Below are 25,434 nucleotides of genomic sequence, written 5' to 3' on the forward strand. Positions count from 1 at the left end.
TTCAGAGAGGGAAGGAAACTTGACTCATCAATTTCTCACACATTCAGCTCTCTCACAGCGTGCTAGAGACTGTGCCATGCATTGGACATCCAAAAGTGAATTCAAGATTAGGTCTCTATTTGCAAGGAATTTTTATTTTATTTTTCTTTCTTTCTTCTCTTGCTGTCATCTTAGCAAGGATATTTTAAAAAGTAAAATTAGAATATTGCAATTTCTTTTCTGTTTTTTTGAGACAGGGTCTCACTCTGTCACCCAGGCTGGAGTGCAGTGGCGCGATCTCAGCTCACTGTAATCTCTGCCTCCCAGGTTCAAGTGATTCTCCTGCCTCAGCCTCCTGAGTAGCTGAGATTACAGGCATGTGCCATCACACCTGGCTAATTTTGTATTTTTAGTAGAGATGGGATTTTACCATGTTAGCCAGGCTGGTCTCGAACTCCTGGCCTCATGCAATCCACCTGCCTCAACCTCCCAAAGTGCTGGGATTACAGGCATGAGCCACCAAGCCCAGCCTGAAGAATTCTTTGCAAAGAAAAATATCAACTCAAATATAAATACTCATTTTCTTTCTTTTTCTTTTTTTTTTGAGACAGAGTCTTGTTCTGTTGCCCAGACTGGAGTGCAGTGGCACCATCAATTAGGGATCACTTTCGGCCTTGATCTCTCAGACTCAAGTGATCCTCTTAGCCTCTCAAGTACCTGAGACTATAGGCTTGCATGCCACCAGGGCCAACTAATTTTGTCATTTTTTTGTAGAGATGAGATCTCCCTGTGTTGCCCAGACTGGTCTCCCAACTCCTGGGCTTATGCAGTCTTCCCACCTCGGCCTCCCAAAATGCTGGGTTACAGGCATAAGCCACCAGGCCTGGCCATAAATAATGTTTTTATTGTTAATTTAGATTTCTGTATATTAGGTTTTAGTTAGGGGAATTGCCCGTTGACACTCATGTATTTACACATCAAAACATGACTTATGGTGGATGTATTCACAGCACATATGTAATAAGGCATGTGTAAAAATGATAGTGATAATTTAGGGAAGAAAAATGGTAGATTTTGTAGACCATCTTGGTTTTTGATATACTTTTCTCTTTTTTTTGATTGATACATAATGTGCGTACATATTTATGGGCTGCATGTGATAGATATTTTGTTATATGCATAGACTGTGTAATGATCAAGTTAGGGTCTTTGTGGTGTTCATCACCTTGAGTATTTAGCATTCCTATGTGTTGGGAACATTTCAAGTTCTCTCTTCCAGCTATTTAAACATATGTAAGGCCAGGCACTGTGGCACACCCCTGTAATCCCAGCACTTTGGGAGGCCAAGGCGGGTGGATCACTTGATGTCAGGAGTTTGAGAACAGCCTAACATGGCAAAACCCCATCTGTACTAAAAATGCAAAATTAGCCAGGTGTGGTGGTGCACATCTGTCATCCAGCTACTCAGGAGGCTGAGGCAGGAGAATCGCTTGAGTCTGGGAGGCAGAGGTTGCAGTGAACCAAGATCACGCCACTGCACTCCAACCTGGGTGACAGAACAAGACTCTGTCTCAAAAAAAAAAAAAAATATATATATATATACACACACACACACACACATATATACATATATATACATATATATAGAGAGAGCCCACATTGTCGTTAACTATAATCACCCTACTCTGCTGTGAACAGTAGAATTTATTGTTTGTATCTAACTGCATGTTTGTACTCACTAACCAACCTCTCTCCCTCCACCTACACCCTCCCCACCCCATGCCATCTTCTGATATCTATCATTCTATTAATACTCTCTACCTCCATGAGATCAACTGTTTTTACTTCTCACATATGAGCGAGAACATGCAATATTTGTTTTTCTATTTTTTTTTTTCTTTCTGTGTTTGGCTTATTTTATTTACCATAATGACTTCCAGTTCCATCCACATTGCTACAAATGACACAATTTTACTCTTTTTTAAATGGCTGGATAATATTCCATTGTGTATATGCACCACATTTTATTTGTTTGTTGACGGACACTTAAGTCGATTCCACATCTTGACTATTGTGAATAGTGCTGTAATAAACATGGGAGTGCAGATATCCCTTTGGTATATTGATTTCCTTTCCTTTGGAGAATATCCGGTAGTAGGATTGTTGGTTCATATGGTCATTCTACTTTTAGTTTGTTTTTTTTTTTTTTGGAAAACTTCATACCATTTTCCATAGTAGATATACTGATTTACATTCTTACCAACAGTGTATAAGAGTTCTCTTTTCTCTGCGTCCTCATCAGCGTCTGCTATTTTTTGTCTTTCTAATAATAGCCATTCTAATTGTGGTTGCTTTTGACAGATTTTTCTACCTTTTTGTTAATCTACATCATTTATAACATTTCATATTGCCTTTTGGTTCTCTCTTGGGTAGCTTTCATATTGCTTCTCCCCTCCCCAATTATGATGCAGTTATATTACAATGAGGATGCAGGTTTGCAGCAGGGCCTGGCAATGAGATACGTTGTTACACATCCTGGCGAATCTTTCTGTGGACTCTAGGATCCTCCTCCTTTGAAAGAGGTCAGCCATCTTTTTTTTCCAGTTCCTCCAGCTTCGCGTATCTCCACAGAATGCAACACTGCAAATCGGTAGTTCTCTTCATGATCATCTTTATTAGATTTTAAAAGAATATCTCTAACAGATGAGCGTGGTGCCTAAGGCTTTCCAAATGGAGTAAGAATAATAATACATAGGAACCTAGAATAAAGTTATGAAATGTCCGATACAGTTGTAATGCAGACTTGATTTTTGAAAAGTGTGGCCAATGAAGAGAAGAGCAAATGTGCTATACGATGGTGAGCAAAAGGTGTTGACAGGCCGGGCGTGGTGACTCACCCCTGTAATCCCAGCATTTTGGGAGGCTGAGGCGGGTGGATCATTTGAGGTCAGGAGTTTGAGACCAGCCTGGCCAACATGGTGAAACCCCGTCTCTACTAAAACTACAAAAATTTGCCAGGTGTGGTGACACATGCCTGTAATTCCAGCTACTTGGGAGGCAGAGGCAAGAGAATTGCTTGAACCAGGGAGGTGGAGGTTGCAGTGAGCTGAGATTGCACCACTGTACTCCAGCCTGGGCAACGGAGCAAAAAAAAAAAAAAAAAAACAGTGTTGACTGAACCCTGGCTGAAACAGTTCTCAGGTGCTTTCAACAAATTTACACTTCCCTACCCTGAGCCTCCCTATTTCAGAACAAATGATTACCCAACTGCAAACTTTGAATTAGAAAGTTGTTTTTTATATGCCCTGTTTTTGTCCTTATTTCTTGCCATTTCACAATCAGTTATTGTGGCATTCCAGATTCTTCCACAAACATATGATGTGAAACATCCTGACTTCGATGTCATCAGGGAATGTGGAGCATGGGAAAGAGACAGATTAATTATGCAGAAGAAAGTATCATTTGACAAAATATTTTTATTTATCTTTGGAAAGGAAATCTAGAAAAAGAAAATAGTTTTTAAAGAACACGGATAAAAATTGTTTATAAAATTTGTTTCCTTTAGGAAAGGAATCATTCCCTTAAAACTACATTTCATATCTGCCCCAAACGAGTCACACATCTTCAGCTAATATTGCTTGCTTACGTTTGACCTTTATTCAACTCTATCACCTAGTAATTTAGTATTCCTAGGTAATTTCTCTTTGAGCTCAGGTTAGAAGTTGTTATTTTTAGTTTCCAGAGTTGCAGAATTTTTTTTTTCAAATAGAGGGAAGTTCATGATGAGATTTTGAAGCCACCTAATTGTATATTACTTTGAAAAACTGGATATAGACTGGGCGCGGTAGCTCATACCTGTAATCCCAGCACTTTTGGAAGCCAAGATGGGTGGATCGCCTGAGGTCAGGAGTTTGAGACCAGCCTGGCCAACATGGTGAAACCCTGTCTCTACCCAAAATACAAAAATTAGCGGAGTGTGGTGGCATATGCCTGTAGTCCCAGCTACTTGGGAGGCTGAAGCAGGACAATCACTTGAACCTGGGAGGCGGAGGTTGCAGTGAGCCCAGATCACATCACTGCCCTCCAGCCTGGGTGACAGAGTGAGACTCCGTCTAAAAGAAAAAAACAAAACAAAACTGGATATAGGGCAGTGCTTAGGTACAAATCAGAAAGTTAGAGGTTGCTATTCATATCATTAAGAAATAATGTGTCTTATGAAAGAATGTAGCAGTTTACTGAAATAGAACTCATACCTAGTAATGTAATAATTTTATCTTTAATTGTCAGAAATTTAACTGATATTATGAAGTTCTAATTATAAGAACACTTATTTGAGGTTAAAAATGATCTTATTCTATCACTGCTTTGCCAGTAATTTGATCTCTCTGGAATAGTGGATTATTGTCGGTCCTGTGGGTATTTTAAGGAGAGGTCTCAGAAAACTGAAAATCATGTATGCTGGACCATAATCGTTCTTGTCACCCACTCTCATCTTTCTGTTTTTGTTTTGTGTTTTACTACCCCTCCCCTTTTACTAAGGAGTCTTAGTAGAAGAAAATTTGCATTAAGTTTGTCTTACTGTACTGATATGGCTCCCAATGTTTCTTAGCTCAGGGTCCTCCCCATTCACAGATAAAAGCTAACTAAGGCAAATCAGGTGTTTATTGCCCAAGAGTACTGTGAAACTATTCATGTAATAAGAAATTTGTGTTAGAATTTCACTGTCTTTAAATCCTGAACATCTTCTGTGAGTGTATCTGAAAGCAGGCAGACATCTTCAGTATTTAAGAAACCCTTTGCTATTCTGTATGGTAGGCACTGTGTTAGTTGGGATTCAACTGTGAATACTCTAGCCAGACTTCTTGTCTGAATAGTCCAGAATAGGGGTCGCTAAACTTTCTTTCTTTTCTTTTCTTTTCTTTTTTTTTTTTTTTGAGATGGAGTTTCACTCTTATTGGCCAGGCTGGAGTGCATTGGCGCGTCTCTGCTGACTGCAGCCTCCGCCTGCCAGGTTCAAGCAATTCTCCTGCCTCAGTCTCCCAAGTAGCTGGGATTACAGGCGCCCACCACACGCCCAGCTAATTTTTGTATGTTTAGTAGAGACAGGGTTTCGCTGTGTTTGCCAGGCTGATCTCGAGCTCCTGACCTTTGGTGATCCACCGTCCTTGGCCTCCCAAAGTGTTGGATTTACAGGGTGAGCCACTGCGCCTGGCCTGCTAAACTTTCTTAAATGGCTAGATGTTAAATATTTTAGGCTCGAGGGCCATCAGGTTTCTGTTACAACTAGTTGGCTGTGCCGCCATTGAAGATACAAGAATGGTGTGACTACGTTCTAATAACATTTTAATTCCCAAACAGGCCAGCTGGTTGCGTTTGATCTGCAAGTAAAGTTTGCCTGACGCCTTACCTCGTCCAGAGGATAACGGGAGAGAAAAGGGATTCAAAGATAAAAATAATTTAGCTGGAATATATTTCTTTAAGTAAACTTATTACACTCAGTAAAGAGTCTTAACATTTTTACTTGAATTAAATAGTGGTAAAACAGGCTGGACACAGTGGCTCACGCCTGTAATCTTAGCACTTTAGGAGTTCAAGGCAGGCAGATTGCTTGAGCGCAGGAGTTCAAGACCAGCATGGGCAACACAGTGAGTCCCTGTCTCTAAAAAAAATACTAAATGATAATAATAATGGTAGAACAAAGTCAATTTTTTATTGAAACTTGACATTTTATTGGCATATGACAAAGTAGCATTAGTAGACTAGCTTGAACAGTACAGTAATATTCTGTCCTTAATGCCTTTTGCGTCGTTGTAATATGAGCTTTCTGGTTGTTTTAGAATATGTTTTCAGCCTGAATACTATTCTAAAAATATAATTTACTGTCATTCATAACATAACAAATGACTCAGGTAGCTGCAAGGCAGTGAATTAAGCAGAATTAGATCATTTTTAAAATAATGATAAGAGCTGATGATGTAAAGTGAAGGTCTGTATTTAATTTGGGAGGGAAATGCCTATTTTTGTATATTCAAAGAGATGGAGTTTGACATCCCATCACAACTTGTTACAGGTTGAACTTGCCCCTGTTTTTTTTTTTTTTTTAACAGATCAAAAAGTTCCTTCCCTTGTGTTTCTTTTTTTTCTTTTTTCTTTTCTTTTCTTTCTTTCTTTCTTTCTTTTTTTTTTTTTTTTAGAAGGAGTCTTGCTCTGTCACCCAGGCTGGAATGCAGTGGCGCGATCTTGACTCACTGCAACCTCCGCTTCCCGGGTTCAAGCGATTTTCCAGCCTCAGCCTCCAGCGTAGCTGGGACTACAGGTGCATACCACCACGCCTGGCTAATTTCTTGTACTTTTAGTAGAGACGGGGTTTCACCGTGTTAGCCAGAATGGTCTCAATCTCCTGAGCTTGTGATCCGCGTGCCTCAGCTTTGCAAAGTGCTGGTCTCCTGTGTTTTTGTCAGCATTCCACAGCTGCTATAAAGTGTAGTGGTGGTATCGCATGCAATTTGTATACTTAATGTTTGGCCATTTGCAGTGGGCAAACTGGCTGTGTGGGGAGCTGGTGAGATGCTGCTTGTGGGGAGTTGTTTCCTATTACTCTGATTTATCTTTGTTTAAATAAGAGTTCCTTTGTTCACTGTTTCCTCCACACAGAACAGAGGATTTATATCTTAGTGTTCATTCTCAACTTTCCTGTTTTCAAAGAGGAAAACATTTGCCTCGCTCGGCTCATTTCTTCTCCAGTGCACCCGGAGGATTTTGAAGGCTAATGCCAACAATTCTCTGGGGCAGTTGGAGTGTAACCATTGCTAAGTAGCAGTTCAGTACTAATGACACTCATTTTAGTTTAACAAATCATTGTGAGTGTTGCCATTTTTTATTAGGGAAAACATCTCTTTCCTCTTTTCCAAATACTCAACATGAGTCCTATGATGAGAGCGAAAAAGGAGTGAAAAAGGGTTGTGTTCTTTTTTCTTTTTTTTTTTTTTTTTTGAGACGGAGTCTCGCTCTGTCGCCCAGGCTGGAGCGCAGTGGCGCAATCTCGGCTCACTGCAAGCTCCGCCTCCCGGGTTCACGCCATTCTCCGGCCTCAGCCTCCCGAGTAGCTGGGACTACAGGCGCCCGCCACTGCGCCCGGCTCATTTTTTTCTATTTTTAGTAGAGACGGGGTTTCACCGTGGTCTCCATCTCCTGACCTTGTGATCCGCCCGCCTCGGCCTTCCAAAGTGCTGGGATTACAGGCGTGAGCCACCACGCCCGGCCTTGTGTTCTTTTTTCGCATCATCTTACCCAATCTGCTATTTTGTCCCTCTTCTATGTATCACTGAAATTTGGTTCTGATATGCTATTAGGCAGTGTACATTGCAGAGATTATGGATAACTGGCCGAATTCTGAATGCAGGCATGATTTGTTCAGCTCAGAGTGTTAAATTTCTGTGTTAATTGCCACCATTTAAAAGTCAATTGATTTCCCTTTTTGCCCTCTGTATCATCTAGCCAGCGAATGCTAACTTTTCTTTAAATAGTGATGATTTTTCTTCCCCAGGCTAAAGACCTAATAGTCACACCAGCTACCATTTTAAAGGAAAAACCAGACCCCAATAATCTGGTTTTTGGAACTGTGTTCACGGATCACATGCTGGTGGTGGAGTGGTCCTCAGAGTTTGGATGGGAGAAACCTCATATCAAGCCTCTTCAGAATCTGTCATTGCACCCTGGCTCATCGGCTTTGCACTATGCAGTGGAAGTAAGTACATGGGAATTAAAGAGAGTGACATGCTTGCACTTCACTGTGGGTACTAAATAGCTTCTCCTGCTAAGATAGCTCTTGTGCAGTGTAGGGCTTTATCATATTTACCAGAGGAGGCCGAACATGTCTTTAAAAATTTTCCAGTAGACAGTTGGATTGAAGATAAATCTTAGCAGCTAATTTTTCAGATAATCTTGTATTTTCTGTGATGTCAATAAAAAATTATTTAGAGCAAACAGAAGGGACAGCTGGTGGGAAAATTGGCAGTTAAAAAGCCAGCACTGTTGATATTTTAATAAGTCACCTCTCTTCTTAGATCTTCTAATAATTGAGGAAGAGTCATTGAGGACCATATTATGATTAGATTTTAATGTTCACTCCATGTTTTCATGACCAGCAATAATGTCTAGTTATGCATGTTAAGGAACATGTAATTAAATGTCCTCCTTCAGGCATGAGTTGAAATAATTATAAGCATAAAATGTTTAGAGAATTCTTTCCCTGGTCCTTTTCAGGACACACAGTTAATCAGATGCACAATATATGTCCCATTATCTTGATTCTCATTGTATTTTACTTTTCAATGATTTGGACATCTTTCCCAGAATAATAGGGGTGCTGGAAATAATAATAGTCTTCCTATTAAGTGTTAAAATATGGTAATAGTCTTCCTATTAAGTGTTAAAATATGGTAATAGTAAAATATTAATAGATATAATGATAAAATAATGACTTTTGTTTATTGAATTCCTGTAATACATTCTGTATTATGTTCCATATAGAATCATCTCATTTAATTACCTTCAGTGAGAAGGCATGTGATTAAGCATTCAGATTCTGAAGTCAGACTTCCTGGGCTCAAATTCAGTCTCAGTTGCTCTGCAGGAACCTTTATGACTTGGGGAATTTAATCATTTGTGCTTTAATTTCTTTATCTATAAAATTGGGGTAGTTATAATACCTATCTTATAGTGATCTCATAAGTATAAAATAAAGTAATTTAAGCATGTACAGTCATGTCTGGCACATAGTGAGAGCCCAGTTGTTAGCAATAATAATTAACCCTTGAAGCAGTGGTCTCATCCATTATAAAAGGAGGCTCAGAAGAGTTGCTTCTTGACTAATATTACACAGCATTAAGGGTGGAGCTGAGGTTCCAATGAGAAGCTTCTTTGTGTTATATAACCCCTAAATGTATACACCAAAATTACTAGGATGCTTTTGCAATTAACTCCTTCAAAATTATAAATTCATATAATTTTGGAAAGATATTCACAGTCCATATATATCCACAAAATGTTGAATTTAGGAATCTAAGTTTCTGTTCCCATCTCTTCCTCTTAGGTCAATTTGAATGAGTTCTTTCATTATTTCCCACAAGCCCTCACCATGTCATAAGGTATAATAAAGAACATGTGAAATAAAGTGCATTCATTTCTTTCTTTCTTTCTCTCTCTCTTTCTTTCTTTCCTTCTTTCTTTCTCTTTATTTATTTCTTTCTTTCCTTTCTTTCTTTCTTTCCTTTCTTTCCAGACAGTCTTGCTCTGTCACCCAGGCTGGAGTGCAGTGGCACGATCATGGCTCACTGCAGCCTCAACCTCCTGGGCTCAAGCAATCTTCCTACCTCAGCCTCCTGAGTAGCTGGGACCACAGACACATGTCACCATGTCTGGCTAATTTTTATGTGTTTTGTTGAGACTAGGTTTTGCTGTGTTGCCCAGACTGGTCTCAAACTCCTGGGCTCAAGCGGTCCTCTTGCCTTGGCTTCTTCAAGTGCTGGGATTACAGCCATGAACCACTGCACCTGGCGATGTGGTTTTAAATTTGAAAGAAAGAATATGTCCAAGCCCAAGTCACTGGGTCTCACACTTAATATGCATCAGAATCACCTGGCTACACCTCCAGAGTTTCTCATTTCTAACACGTTTTCAGGTCATGTTAATTTTGTCGCTCCAGGGACCACATTTTGGGAATTGCTGGCCTATGGGAAGTAAATGAGAAGTGATTTAATGTCATTTCTGGAAGTTAAAAAAGATTTTGGTGGTCACTGGTTTTTGAAAACTCTTTGAAGACTGGGTGGGGTGGTTCATACCTGCAACTTCAGCAGTTTTGGGGAGATGGGGTTCTTGGGAAATGAGCCCTCGACCCACTAGATCTGGTGCTATTTCCACGTAGATAATGTCAGAGTCGTTCAAACCAGAGTGCCTCCATCCTGAATAGGGGCTGGGTAAAAAAGGGCTGAGACCTACTGGGCTGCAATATGGTGAGACCCTGACTCTATTAAAACAAACAAACAAACAAACAAAAAAAAACCTCCTCTTTGGCCATCTATTTAGATGAGTTGGAATTCATTCTACTTTGATTAGTTTTGCCAATTTAGATTTTTGTAATTAGGGTAGTTTTAAAAAAACTCTCAAATTACTGTTATCCTTTGTTAAAAACCAAAATCTTTTATTATTAGTCTTCTGCTTACAATATAAGTAAAATAAATGTTTTGTATTAATAACTGGATTGTATATTGCATAGTTACCACCATGTGACAAAATTAATAGCTTAAAATTACTAGCATCATTTTAAAATTATTTTTCATGTTTCTAGGGTTGACTAGGATGGCTTGGGGTCTGTCACATGGTTGCTGTCAGTGCCTGGGGTTAGAGTCGGCTTACAGGCTTCCTAACTCGTATAGCACTGGTGGTAGGGTCTCTTAGCATGCTAATGATTCATAATTTGTGTATAATGAACAGCGAGGATGACCAGAGGTCACTTTCATTGCCATCTGGGCTGCAAAACTCAAGGAGTTGAAGGCTCTTCCGGCATTATTTGTTCTCCATGTGGCCTCCTCAGCATGGCGGTCAGAGTAGGCAGCCTTCTTATGTGCTGACCTAGGGCCCAAAATCCGTATGTCTCAGCTGACTGAGCCCAGATGGAAGCTCTATTGCTGTTTACGCCCTAGCCTCAAAATTACTCTTTCAGGAAAAATGGTCCAACTGAGTTTTCCCTCTACTCTCACACCACCACCACAATAGTCAACATAGGAGACTTCTGTGACCAAAGATGTGGGGATTTCTCCCCACCACCAATCAGTGAATCCCAGCTGGGTGTCCTCCAATTCAATTCCCACACTGTTGTTACAGGAAAGGGGTCCCAATCCAGACCCCACGAGAAGGTTCTTGGATGTTGCACAAGAAAGAATTCAGGGCGAGTCCATAAAGTAAAAGAAAATTTATTAAGAAAGTAAAGGAAAAAAAGAATGGCTACTCCATAGACAGAGTAGCTCTGACGGCGACTGGTTGGCTATTTTAATGGTTATTTCTTGATCATTTGCTAAAGAAGGGGTAGATGATTCATAAATTTTCCAGAAAAGGGATGGGCTATTCCTGGAACTGAGGGTTCCTCCCCCTTTTTAGACCTTGTAGGTTAACTTCCCATCATTGCCATGGCCTCTGTAAATTGTCATGACACTGGTAGGAGTGTCTGTTAGCATGCTAATGCATTATAATTAGCTTATAATGAGCAGCGAGGACAGCCAGAGATCACTTGCATTGCCATATGAGATTTGGCAGGTTTTGGCTAGCTTCTCTACCACATCCTGTTTTATCAGTGGGGTCTTTGTGACCTGTATCTTGTGCCGACCTCCTATCTCCTACTGTGACCTAGAATACTAACATCCTGAGAATGCTGCCCAATAGGTTTCAGCCTTATTTTACCCAGCCGCTAATCAGGATGGAGTCGCTCTGGTCCAAACACCTTTGACATTATCCGCCTGGAAATAGCGTCAGATCCCTTGGGTTGGGGACTCATTCCCCAAGACCCTAACCACCCCCACCCGGCCCAGACACCAGTCACAAGTCCTGGCCTCTGGAATGTCTGACTGACTGGCATCAAGTTGGAGTTCCCATGACCCCCTCTTCTGGTTTGATTAATTTACTGGACTGGCTCACAAAACTCAGGGAAACACTTAGGTTTAGTGGTTTATTATAAAGGATATTGCAAAGTGTACAGATGAAGCGATGTGTAGGGCGAGGTATTGGGGGACGGAGTGCAGGGCTTCCATGCCCTCCCTGGGTGTGCCACCCTCTAGGAACCTCCATATGTTCCACTATCCGGAAGCTCACTGAACTCATTCTTTTGGGTTTTTATGGAAGCTTAACGTCAATATTCATTCCCCTGGGGTATGAGGCAGGACCCTCACTGGAGAGGGTTTTATATTTTATTTCATTATTTTTAAAATATAAGATTGGGTCTTGCTATGTTGCCTTGGGTGATATTGAATTCCTGGGCCCAAGTGAGCCTTCCACCTCTGCCTCCCAAAGTGCTGGGACAACAGGCATGAGCCACCCAACGCCTTTGGAGAGGATCTTAAGACTTAACAGTCAGAAAGGAGGACAGGAGGTCAGAGAGATTCTGCTTCCTGCCCCTGAGGCCTAACACACCCAGCATTATAACAAAAGACTGTAACAAGGGCTATGGGAGTTACCAGCCAGGAACTGTAAATCACACAGTATTATTTCTGCCTTACTCTTTTCAGTCATGATGGTTACAAAGGCCTGTCCAAGTTCAAAAGGAGGAAAAAAGCACTCCACTTCTTGATGAGGAAGGTCAGGGTTCTGGAAGACCCTGGGGGACTGGAAATATTGTATGGCCATTTCATGGAAAATACAGTCTGTGAGATACATGAGTGATAAATGGGGAGATATAGTGGATGTATCGTTTTCCTCTGAGTGCCAGATTGGGTTCTAGGATTTCACAGGCCAGATATTGAAGTGACTGCGTTGTCTAGGGTATATACCTTGGGGTTCGTCATTTCATGCCAGGAAAATTTAGGACAAAGACTCACACGAGAAGTTTAAGAGTGGAGGTTTACTAGGCAGAAGAGAAAGAGAAACAGCTCTCTCTGTAGAGAGAGAGGGATCTTCGAGTGGAAAAGACCATCCAGCAGCAGATGAGCTGGATTTTATAGTCAGGTTTGAGGAGGAAGTGTCTGATTTACTTAGGGCTAACAGATTGGTTTGATCAGGTATGACGTTTAAATAGCGCACCGGGAAGTCTGGTTGCCCCACCCTAATCTTATTATGCAAATGGGCTTTCCAGTTGATTGGCGCCATCTTGTCTGCTCCTTACTGTACAGGTGGCTGACAAAGAGAAGGGAAGATGGAGCCACCGTCTTCAACATGATTGACACAACTGTGGATATCTATGTCTGCAGCTCGATTTTACAGGCTGCTCTTCATTAGAAAGGGGCTGCTTTTCATTAAAACAAAAACCGTACTGAGGACTCTCGTACCCTCACTATCTGCAAGTGATTTCTTCTTAACTCCTATATCATCATTATTATAGTGTCATAGGAATCTAGGAAGTGTGATTGCCTTGTGGAGAGAACTTCAGGGTCCCTGGATTTTCTTACCAATCATATTCATTTCATTCCCTGTTTACCTGTTTAATAAATGTTGAGTGGCTACTATGTGCCCAGGACTGTGCAGGGTGCCTGGAATAGGATGGCAAGCAAACCAGCCATGACCTTGCTCTCAAAGAATTGTTTTCTTTCTTTCTTTTTTTTCTGAGACAAGGTCTTGCTCTGTCACCCTGGCTGGAGTGCAGTGGCCTGATCTCAACTCACTGCAACTTCCACCTCCTGGCTTCAAGAGATTCTCCTCCCTCAGGCTCCCAAGTAGCTGGGATTACAGGTGCCCACCACCACACCTGGCTAATTTTTGTATTTTTAGTAGAGACAGGGTTTCATCATGTTGGCCAGGCTAGTCTCAAATTCCTGACCTCAAGTGATCTGCCTGCCTCAGTGCTGAGATTACAGGCATGAGCCACTGCGCCTGGCCTGTTTTCTTTCTTTTTTAACCCCCACATGAAAAGTTAGGCAGGGATTGTATTTCAAAGAGTTTCTTCCCAAATATTGTGGTGAAACATCTATTCCATTTATGTTTCAGGCTTTTTCATAGATATTACTGTTTCTATTAGACTGATAGACTTAGGACATCACATGATTCAATGTCAACCTGACTTTTAAGTTCAATAATAGTTTCATTTTTTAAATGTAAAATTGAATAGGAGTAATATCCTTGAACATGTTTCTCCTCCAATCATTGGACCTATTGAGTCTAGAATCCATTTTATTTTGAGAGCTGCAACTACATGTGGTTTTTTTTGTTAATATCTGAAAGTAATTTTTAATATCTGAAGGTTTCAAATAGTGATAACTGTGAAGGTTTCAAATAGTGGAGGAGAGACGCGAACTGTGAGTAGGGAACGTGGATTAAAGGAAATGAAAAGTTGATAATAGGCACTTCATTTTCAGGTTTAAATAAATATTTAGTGAAATAAAGCATAATTTTAAAAAATGGATAAGACATGTATGTACTATTTAATGTGTACTAATAAATGAATGCTCATAGTTGCCATCCAGATAAAGAAACAGAACAGTTGAACATCACAGAAGCCCTCGCATGTCCCATTCAAATCACAAACTCTGTATCTTTCTACTGGTAACCATTATCCTTACTTTTGTGATAACCTTTCTTGGCTTTCCTTTATGGAGTGTGTGGATTCTTAACATTATAGTTTTGCCTCTTTTTGAACTTAATGTAAATGAAAAAATAAATATATATATTGTGTGTGTGCGTGCATGTGTGTGTGTGCTTGTGCACGTGTGAATACCCCTTATTGTTTGAGTTTAGTATTATGTAAGATCTATCCAGGAAGGACCAACCCTAACATTTATGGGGCCCGGGACCTACGTATAGACAGAGATGACATGGTCCACTCCATATCTCTTCCCATCCCAATTCTGCCCTGTGCTACAAGGGGTCTTGCAGACACTGCATAGATACCCATACCACCTGCAGGCAGATGACCTTTGCCTGTCCTTTGGACTTAGACCTGGGTACCCTACTAGTGGTGTCTGCTCTTGGGATGATAAACCTAAGGAGCCCATCAAGTTTTTTATATATATACATATAATAATACATATTATAATATATATTATATAAATATATTTTATATATATTATATATAATATATATTTGTTTGTTTGTTTGTTTTGAGCTAGAGTCTCTCTTGTTCACCCAGGCTGGAGTGCAGTGGCATGATCTCAGCTCACTGTAATCTCCACTTCCTGGGTTCAATCAATTCTCCTGCCTCAGCCTCCTGAGTAGCTTAGATTACAGGCATCTGCCACCAATGCCTGGCTAATTTTTGTATTTTTAGTAGAGACTGGGTTTCACCATGTTGGCAAGTGAGCCACTATGACCGGCCTCTTTTTTTTTTTTTTTTTTTTTAAGAGACAGGGTCTCACTATGTTGCCCAGGCTGGTCTTGAACTCCTGGCCTCAATAGATCCTCTGTCCTTGGTCTCCCAAAGTGCTGGCTCAGTCATTATGTTCTTTACTGCCATCCATTGCAATATAAAAAGAATAACAGTTTTCCCTCAGAATGTTCTTGGTAAAACAGTAACAATTATTATTTTTATTAAATCTTGGCTCTTGAGCAAATGTCATTTTAATATTCTGTGTGATAAAATAGCAATGTCACATAAAGCACTTTTACATATGTAAGTACTATGGTTGTCTCAAGGAAAAGCAGTTACGTGATTGTCGTGAGTTTGTAAGTGGAACTACTCTTTTCATCGAGCACCGTTTTTACTTGAAAGAACAAAGTATGAATGTGAATGCAGATTTGGCCATTTGGCAGATTTTATTTATTTGTTTATTTTTTTGAGACAAGGTCTTGCTGTGTCACCCAGACTGGGGTGCAGCTCACTGCGGCCTTTACCTCCTGGGCTCAAGTGATCCTCCTACCTCAGCCTCCTTAGTTGCTGGGACCACAGGTGTACTCCACCGTGCCCAGCTAATTTTTAAATTTTTCGTAGAGACGAAGTCTCACCATGTTGCCCAGGCTGGTCTCGAACTCCTGGGCTCCAGCAGTCCTCTCGCTTCAGCCTCCCAAAGTGCTGGAATTGCAGGCGTGAGCCACAGTTTCCAGCTTGCCTTTTCGTATGTTTATTGGGTTGCTAAATATGTTCTTATTTGAAGTGCCCACTTGTTCAAGTTTTTGTTCACTTTTTTATTGCTGTCTTTATAATTTTTTGATGACAAGAAATACATTTAAATTAAAGGCAGTTTTGTCAATCTGCCTTATGTTTGGAATTTGTTGTGTCTTTAAAGACTCTTTTTCTGACCTTATATTATAAAGACATCCTAGAGTATTGATGTTGTCATTCAGAGTTAGGTCTTTAATCCTAGAAGCTGATTTTTGTATGAAGTAGGAGCCCAATTTTTTTCCACCTATGTATACCCAGTTTTCCCAGGACCATTTAAAAAGACAGTTCTTTCCCTTCTGATATGTCACGATGATACCTTTGTCATGTACACATGAGTTTGCTTCTGGATCTCTGTTTGTGTTCAGTTGTTTTACTTGGCTGCATAAATGCCACAGTCTTGGTCTCTCAGTCATTGTAAAGAGTCTTGCCTGCTAGGAAAGGTCCTTCCACTTTGTTCTCCAAGAGCGCCTTGGATATTCTTGGTCATTTTCTTTCCATGTAATTTTTAGATTTAGTTTAACAAGTTGATAAACTTTTGTCATGCAGGTTGTTAAAAGAAAATAAAATGCCCTAATGTGATTTTTTTTTTTTCATTTGGATTACATTGAATACCTAAATCAATTTGGGGAAAATCAACATCTTTATAATATTGAGGCTTTTTATCCATGAGCATGAAATTGCTTTCTACATTAATAATTTGGTAAAGTTTTATATTTTCCTTATGGATCTTTCACTTCTTTTGTTAGATTTTTCTCCACTTAAGTAGTCTATCTTTTAATTCTACTGTAAATAGTGTTTTTATTTTCTAACTGCTGCTGTTACATAGGAATATAATTTTGCATCTGGCCAGCTTGCCTAAACAGTTGATTTCAAAAGATTTATCTGTCAGATTTTCTAAGTTCTCTATCTCTGTAATTGTATCATCTATGTTTTATGATCTATGACAGTTACATTTTTTCATCTCCAAGCTGATACTTTAAATTTCATTATTCTTGCTTTATAGTGGTTGTACATACTTAAAGTGGTTGCAGCAGGCAATTTGCGATGTTCCCAATTTGATAAGGAAAGCCTTTACATTTTACCATTAAGTATAACGTTTGTTGCGAGCTTATTATAGCTGTCCTTTGTCACTCAGGGAAGTTATCTTTGCTTTTTAGTTATCTAGGAAACCTTAAAAAATCATAAAAGTTAGTTTAATTTTATCAGATGCATTTGCTACATCTAATGAGATGATCATATAATTTTTTCCCCCATAAACTGTTAATATAATGAATCACATTAATTGATTTTTTAGAATGTTAAACCAATCTCCATTTCTGGGATGAATTCAACTTGACATGTTGTATTAGCCTTTTGTATATCTTGCATCTGTGTTACTGAATGAGATTATCATAATCTTTACATGTATTTTGAAGCCATGTCATTAAGTGCATACAATTTTTATTAAATTTTTAGTTGACAAATAATTGTATTTATTTATGGAATACAATGTAGTGTTTTGATATATGTTTACATTGTAGAGTGACTAAATCAAGCTAATTAACACACTCAACACCGCACATATTTATCATTTCTTGTGGTGAGAACATTTGAAATTTAATCTCTTAGCAGTTTTGAAATATATGATACATTATTATTAACTATAGTCACCATGCTGTCCAGTAAGTCTTGAAAACTTATTCCTCCTGTCTAATTGAAATTTTGTTCTCTTTGACCAACATCTCCCAATTCCCCAACCCCTAGACTCCTCTGGTAACCGCCATTCTACTCTCTACTTCTCTGCTTCCATCATTTTGACTTTCTCAGTCCACATATAAGTGAGATTGTGCAGTATTTGTCTTTCTGCACTTGACTTGTTTCACTTAGCGTAATGTCCAACAGGTTCCTCATGTCACTGTAAATGACAGAATTTTCTTTTTTATAGCTAAATAACATTCCATTGTGTATACATACCACATTTTCTTTATCCATCTGTTGGTGGACAGTCAGGTTGCTTCTATATCTTGGCTATTGTGAATAATGCTACAGTAAACATGAGAGTACAGATACCTCATACTGATTTCAATTCCTTTGGATGGGGTCCCCAAACCCTGGGCTATGGACCAGCAGTGGTGTGTGGCCTGTTAGGAACTGGACCGCACAGTAGGAGGTGAGCAGCTGCGGGTGAGCATTACCACCTGAGCTCCATCTCATCTCAGATCAGTGGCAGCATTAGGGTCTCATAGGAGCATGAACCCTATGGCGAACTGTTCATTGCAGGGATCTAGGTTGTGCACCTTTATGAAAATCTAATCCCTGATGATCTGAGGTAGAATAATTTCACTTGGCAAACCTCCCCACGCTCATCCCTGTGGAAAAATTATCTTCCACAAAACTACTCCCTGGTGCCAAAAAGTTGGGGACCTTTGCTTTTGGATATATTCCCAGAAGTTGGATTGCTGAAGCATATGGTAGTTCTATTTTAATTTTAATTTAATTTAGTTTAATTAATTTTTTGCACCTAGGTTGGAGTGCAGTAGTGCAATCATAGCTCACTGCAGCGTCCAATTCCTCACCTCAAGCCATCCTCCCAACTCAGCCTCCCAAAGTTCTGGAATTACAGGAATGAGCCATCTCACCCAGCCTTATTTTTAGTTTTTGAAAGAATCTCAATAAGTTTTCCATAATGACTGTACTAATTTACACCACTACCCTCAATGTACAAGGGTTCCCACATCCTCACTAATACTTGCCTTTTATCTTTTTGATAATAGCCATTATAAGTATGTATAGTTTTAAAATTATGAAATTTAAATTGAACCATAGGAAGTTGCCACTCTGTTGCCAGGCTGGAGTGCAGTGGCGTGATCTTGGCTCACTGCAATCCCCGCCTCCCAGGTTCAAGCAATTCTCCTGGCTCAGCCTCCCAAGTAGCTGGGACTACAGGCACGCGCTACCATGCCTGGCTAATTTTTATATTATTGGTAGAGATGGGTTTCACCATGTTGGCCAGGCTGGTCTCAAACTCCTGACCTCAAGTAATCCAACAGCCTTGGCCTCCCGAAGTGTTGGGATTACAGGTGTGAGCCATCGCACCCAGCCTTGAAGTTGCCTTTTTTATCTTCAGTAGTGCTTCTTGGCTTACAGTCTTTCATTTTATAAATAGTAATGGAACCTTGCCAGTTTTATTTCAGAAAGTGTTTGCAGGCCAGGTACAGTGGCTCATGCCTGTAATCCCAGCACTTTGGGAGGCCGAGGCAGGCATATCACTTGAGCCCAGGAGTTTGAGACCAGCCTGGGCAACATGTCAAAACCTTGTCTCTACAAAAAATACAAAAAATTAACTTGGGCATGGTGGTGCACGCCTGTAGTCCCAGCTACTCTGGAGGCTGAAGTGGGAGGATTGTTTGAACCCAGGGGGTAGAGGTTGCGGTGAGCCAAGATCTTGCCACTGAACTTCATTCACCCTGGGTGACAGAGAAAAACTCTGTCTCAATAAATAAATAAATAATAAACAATAAAGTATTTGCATGATATATCTTTTTCTGTCTTTTTAATTCAGATATTGTCAGCTGAGTCCAATCTGACAAACTTATCTTTTAACTGAAGCTTTAGTCCTGTTATATTTAAAAAACTAATAATATATTTGCAGTTAAATACAACATCTAATTTTGTGCTTTTTAATTATATGTGATTTGTATTTCTTTTTTCTCATGTAAGTTTTTAGGGTACACATCTTTAAAGGCCTTACTTTTCATTATCGTTCAGTTTAACTTATTTTCTAATTTCCATTTTTGTTCTGTGACCTATGGTTTATTTAGTGGTGGATTTATTTTCCAAAATATGGATGGTGTCCAGTCATATTTTCGGTATTGATTTCTGGCTTATCTTGTGGTTGGAAAATGTGTGAATTCTACAGCTGGTCTGTGTAAGAGTTCTCTCTATGTCAGTTAGGGAAGTTTGTTGTTCCTATTGTTCATATCTTCCATATCTTCACTAAGGGTTAGCCTGTTTGTTCTATAAATTACTTAGAGAACCTGTGTTAAATTTTCCCACTAAAATTATTGATTTTTCTCTTTTCTCTGTATTTATCAGTATGTATCTACTGAAGTCTTTTCAAATCCCTGCTCAGTGGTTTGTTCGGGACAGCACTTTGTTTGAGGGAGGTGACATGGCCTAACATAGTACATAGTATGGTCTTGAGCTGCTTGATTTCTGTGATTTAGGGACTGAACCAGCTCTGGTCACATCTGGATTATCTACTATCCAGCATTCAAATGAACAAGATTATATGAAAGGATATGGGGGTCTCTTTGGGGGCCACGGTGCCACAAGGCCTTTGGTTTCAATCTCCATTGCCTAGGGAATTAACCTGTGCTGTGTGATTCTAGAGTTTTCTTCCTGCTCCCTTAAATAACGCCTAAATGTGTTATTCAGCAGTGTGGCTCCTGCTAAGCAGAGGAGAACTCGGAATTCCTAGCAAATTCTGATAATAAAACAACTTTCCCCCACCTCAACCATTGTTTTTACCAGTCCAGTCAACTGTTAGCTTTCCTGGATTCAATGATCTCAAGTTGAGGTCAAGGTCAACAGCTTTATGGGATGAATAATATGAGCGCCCATAGGAAAGTCAGTCTCTTGAACACAGGGGTTGTTTTCGTGTAGTTACCCTCTAAGATTTTTTTCTGTTTTATCTCCAGTTATTTGAAGGATTGAAGGCATTTCGAGGAGTAGATAATAAAATTCGACTGTTTCGGCCAAAACTCAACATGGATAGAATGTATCGATCTGCTGTGAGGGCAACTCTGCCGGTATGTAAATGTAGGAGTTTCTTTTGTGTTTCTTTTAATGTAATGAGTCATGTTGTTGACCACCAAATAATAATTTCTGAATAGTTAGATAAATATTCAGTCAAACCATATGAACCGTATGAACATTAACATTATTTCTGATCTACTTTAGTTAGGTAAAAATACAAGAAAATGGCCGGGCACGGTGGTTCACTCCTATAATCCCAGCACTCTGGGAGACTGAGGTGGGCAGATCACTTGAAACCAGGAATTCGAGACAGCCTGGCCAACATGGTGAAACCCCATGTCTGCCAAAAATACAAAAATTAGCCGGGTTTGGTGGCACATACCTGTGGTCCCCTCTACTTGGGTGGCTGAGGCATGAGAATTGCTTGAACCTGGGAGGTGGAGGCTGCGGTGAGCCAAGATAATCACATCACTGCCCTCCAGTCTGAGCCACAAAGCGAGACTCTGTCAAAACAACAAAACAAAACAAAACAAACAAAAAAACCAAGAAAATAAGATCATTTGGCAATTCCACAATTTTTTTAATCAGTGTCTGTGGGGGATTCATATGCATGTGAGAGATGAAAGAATAAGGAAGAAAAATGTATCTCAAACTAAAATAACATTTGAAGACCACATGAAATTAATATTGAAAATTGAAAATATGGTGTGCAGCACAGGTAATTTGGGGATATTTTTGCCTAATTGCTTTAGATGCCAGCAAGATATAGTAACTTAATTATTTCGATATTTTATCTTAAGTAATGTTTTGAGATAAAAAGATATCAAAACAGTTTCTCATGGCCATTGAATCGTGGCTGTCACAGTGTTTGTTATGGAGCAGAAATCATTGTAAGATGGGTTAGATTTTTTTTTTTTTTTTTTGAGACAGTCTTGCTCTGTCATCCAAGCTGTAGTGCAGTGGCACAGTCTCGGCTCACTACAACCTCTACCTCCCGGGTTCAAGTGATTCTTGTACCTTAGCCTCCTTAGTAGCTGGGATTACAGGTGCATGCAGCCATGCCCAGCTAATTTTTTATTTTTATTCTTAGTGGAGACATGATTTCACCATGTTAGCCAGTCTGGTCTTGAACTTCTGGCCTCAAGTGATCTGCCTGCCTCTGTTTCCCAAAATGCTGGGATAACAGGCATGAGCCACCGTGCCCAGCTTCAGGGATTTAGCCCAAGCTACGCATTCAGGAAGCCTGAGGACAGCTAAATCCAAGTGCTCTTCATTCCTCTGCCTATTTTTGTAACCCGCATTTCACCCACCTCCTTTGGAGGCCATAATATAGTAGCAGAGGGGAAATTAAGGTAAATTCTTTGGACTAGGTCATAGTTTCGCTCTTCTACCCATTACAGCTAGATCACTGGGAAAAGATCTTTAAAATGGGGCCAGAAGGAAAGGGAAGTAATATTTGTTATACATCAATTTTGCTACCAACTGTGTTATGTGGTTTCACAATCCTTATCTGTGTAATCACAGCAGTAAGGCATTGCTAAGAAGGTTATTCGTTGTACAGTTTATTAGTGCCTTTGTACAGAGAAGAAAACAGTCCAGAGAGATTAAATGACTTGTCTGAAGTCACACAGAGCAAACGGACAGGGCACGAAATTAGATCCAGGTTTTTTTTATTTGTGGTCAAGTTCTCTTCTCACTGAATTCTGTCTCTAGACAGCAATACCAGGGGCTAAGGCAGGTGCTGCAGGGTTCACCTATGTGATTGGCAGTCCCAGTTTCTATAACATTACTATACTACTATTGCTGTTACAGGTTAATATTTAAATAGACAAATTCTGACATCATGAACTTTACTCAGATGCTTATAACTGACTCATTTCTACCTTAGGTAACCCATCACATCTCTGAAAGTACGTTTCTCTGCCTTGGAAGTGAGCAGAGACTATTTAAATTATTTTATAAAGTATCACCCATCTAGTAGATGTAATTTTTTTTCTTTAGAAATGAAGTGCTCTTTGCGTTTGCCCATTTTCCTATTGGGTTATCTATCTCTTCACTGACTTTGGGGACATCCAAATATACATACCAGTTAAAATCCTTTGTTGATCGTGCTACCAATAACTTCACCCTGTTTGTTGCTTTCACATCTTTTGAAGAATAGAAGTCCTTAAGTTTCAAATAGTCACATTTTATCCATTTTTTCCTTTATGATTTGTGTTTTACATCTCCTACTTAGGAATCCTTTCCTACCTTAAGATCACAGAGATATTTTGTGCTTTTTAATAAAAGTCTTAGTATTTTGTCACATTTAAGTATAATCATCCAACCAGAATTGATTTGGGGATATGGTAAGAGGTAGGGATCTAATTTCTTATCTTTCACATGTAGCTGGCTCATCATCCCATCACAATTTTTGGGGGGAAAATCACAGAGAAAATGGTTTGGTTTTATTATTACTTAAAAAGCTTTTTCTATTGGTACCATAAATTTACATATTTATGAGGTACATGTGATGTTTTCATGCATGCATATAATGTGTAATGATTAGAATAAATATGAAATAAATAAATAAAAATTGGACCGGGTGCGGTGGCTCACGCCTGTAATCCCAGCACTTTGGGAGGCCAAGGTGGGTGGATTACGAGGTCAGGGGTTTGAGACCAGCCTGACCAACATGGTGAAACCCCATCTCTACTAAAAATACAAAAATTAGCTTGGCATGGTGGCGGGTGCCTGTAATCCCAGCTACTCAGGAGAATTGCTTGAACCCAGGAGGCGGAGGTTGCAGTGAGCCGAGATCATGCCACTGCACTCCAGCCTGGGCAAAAGAGCAAGACTCCATCTAAAATAAATAAATAAATAAATAAAAATTAGGATAATTAGGATATCCATCACCTCAAACGTTTCTTATTTCTTTGTGTTGGGATTATTATTACTTTTTTTTTTAACAGTCTAAATGCTTCAGTGAGGATCATTATTGTCACATTATGAGAAAATTCTGTCATTTGTTATGTTTTTCATTCTTTCAGGTATTTGACAAAGAAGAGCTCTTAGAGTGTATTCAACAGCTTGTGAAATTGGATCAAGAATGGGTCCCATATTCAACATCTGCTAGTCTGTATATTCGTCCTACATTCATCGGAACTGAGGTGCAAACTGATTCCTTATTTTGGGGTACTTTGCTGGGCAAATTATTATTGGAGGTAGCAAACATTTTCTGTAAAGAGCCAAATAGTAAACATTTTTCGGCTTTGTGGCCATATAATTTCTAATAAGAAATTAGATCCCTACCTTTTACTGTACCCCAAAATCAATTATAATTCGATTGTATACTTAAATGTGACAAAATACTGAGATGTTTATTAAGAAATACAAAATATCTCTGGTAGGTAGGAAATGAATTTTTTTTTTTTTTTTTTTTTGAGACAAGATCTCTCTCTGTTTTTATTTTTATTTTTATTTTTTTCCACTTTGTTGCTTAGGCTGGGGTGCACTGATGTGATCATGGCTGACTGCAGCCTTGACCTCCTGGGCCCAAGTGATCCTCCTGCCTCAGCTTCCCTAGTAACTAGTACTGCAGGCATGTGCCACCATGCCTAGCTAGTCTTTAAATTTTTTATAGAGATGATGTCTCACTCTATTGTCCTGGCTGGTCTCAAACTCCTGGCCTCTAGCAATCCTCCCACCTTGGCCTCCTAAAGTGCTGGGATTACAGGCGTGAGCCACTTCACCTGACCAGAAAGAATTCTTAAACTCTGCCATTTCAGTACTAAAGCAGCCACAGACAGCACATAAATGAATAAATGCAGTGCTGTTTGCCTTGCCCAATTAAGACTAGTCATGATTTTCTAAGTTTACAAGTGCAGTGCCTCCCATTGTGGCAGCACTTCTCTGAGGTAGAAATGGTTTTAAAATTTCGGGGAGGGAGAGCTGCTACTTTTCATTTTCCTAAAGTCTTGGAATTACTTGGCACGGAGTAAGAATGGAGAAAAATGGTGAAAATAAAGTTCACAGTGGGAGTTAAGGAAGGAAATTGAAGAGCTAGGATAGTAGATTTAAATAACATGACCGTATGATTTCCTGGTAGGTCACAGTCTCTTCATTAGGTGCCCTTGTGAACAAAGGCATGGATTGGGTATGCCTGGAGGGGCCAAGGCCTTTTGAATGGATGAGTGTGTTTATATGAAGACCCTGTCACTTGTCTCTGGTATCTGCTAGGCAGCGGTGGCTTGAGAGTGGGTGATATTGAGGGATAATTGATGGAAGGAGATTGAATGTGGCTGGCAGGTAAAGAGAGTGGGAACATATGGAGATATTCGGAGTAAGAGAGTGAGATAGGATACTTTTGCTATAGCCTAGCCATTCTGTTCTCTACTAAGTGTTGTGGGGTTACCAGGTTTTCTACGAGGCTGTATGAATGCACAAGGTAGAGAGATATATAGGGCCATGGAATAAATACCGAAATGTTTTCTTTGGTATCCTTGATACCTTTCGAAAGCCTTTTAAGGATCTAGATAATAAATTTTGTGAATTGCAGTCTCTCTGACAAGTTTTAAAGAATAGGGACAATTTTAAAAAGTCATCTACTTTCATAAGTTTTTTGACATTTTAAGATAATTGAACCTTTTTTTTTTTTTCAACTTTTAAGTTCCAGGATACTTGTGCAGATGTGTTATATAGGTAAACGTGTGCCATGGTGGTTTGCTGCACAGATCAACCTATCACCTATTAAGCTCAGCATCCATTAGCTATTCTTTCTGATGCTGTCCCTCCTCATGCCCCTCCCGACAGGCCCCAGTGTGTGCAACTTCCTGCATGTGTCCATGTGTTCTCATTGTTCAGCTCCCACTTAGAAGTGAGAACATGCAATGTTTGGCTTTCTTTTAATACTATTTTTAACTTTATGATAGGAAGAAGTACTT

General features: G+C 39.6%; 1 protein-coding gene across 5 annotated transcripts in view; it reads left to right on the top strand.

The window, feature by feature from the left end:
* Positions 1 to 25,434, top strand: part of LOC105492127 (branched chain amino acid transaminase 1) — a 130,538-nt gene that overhangs the window by 46,145 nt on the left and 58,959 nt on the right. For 4 of the 5 annotated variants that reach the window (XM_011759067.3, XM_071072048.1, XM_011759066.3 and 1 more), the window contains exons 3-5: positions 7,526 to 7,726; positions 20,455 to 20,565; positions 23,542 to 23,661. In XM_011759067.3, the coding sequence (XP_011757369.2) occupies positions 7,526 to 7,726; positions 20,455 to 20,565; positions 23,542 to 23,661 (432 nt within the window). Of the gene's footprint in view, positions 1 to 6,200; positions 6,296 to 7,525; positions 7,727 to 20,454; positions 20,566 to 23,541; positions 23,662 to 25,434 lie in introns of those variants that run through there. The other variant, XM_071072047.1, reaches the window with a different exon arrangement.

The sequence above is a fragment of the Macaca nemestrina genome, chromosome 10 (genome assembly GCF_043159975.1).
Source record: "Macaca nemestrina isolate mMacNem1 chromosome 10, mMacNem.hap1, whole genome shotgun sequence".
Taxonomy (NCBI): Eukaryota; Metazoa; Chordata; class Mammalia; order Primates; family Cercopithecidae; genus Macaca; species Macaca nemestrina.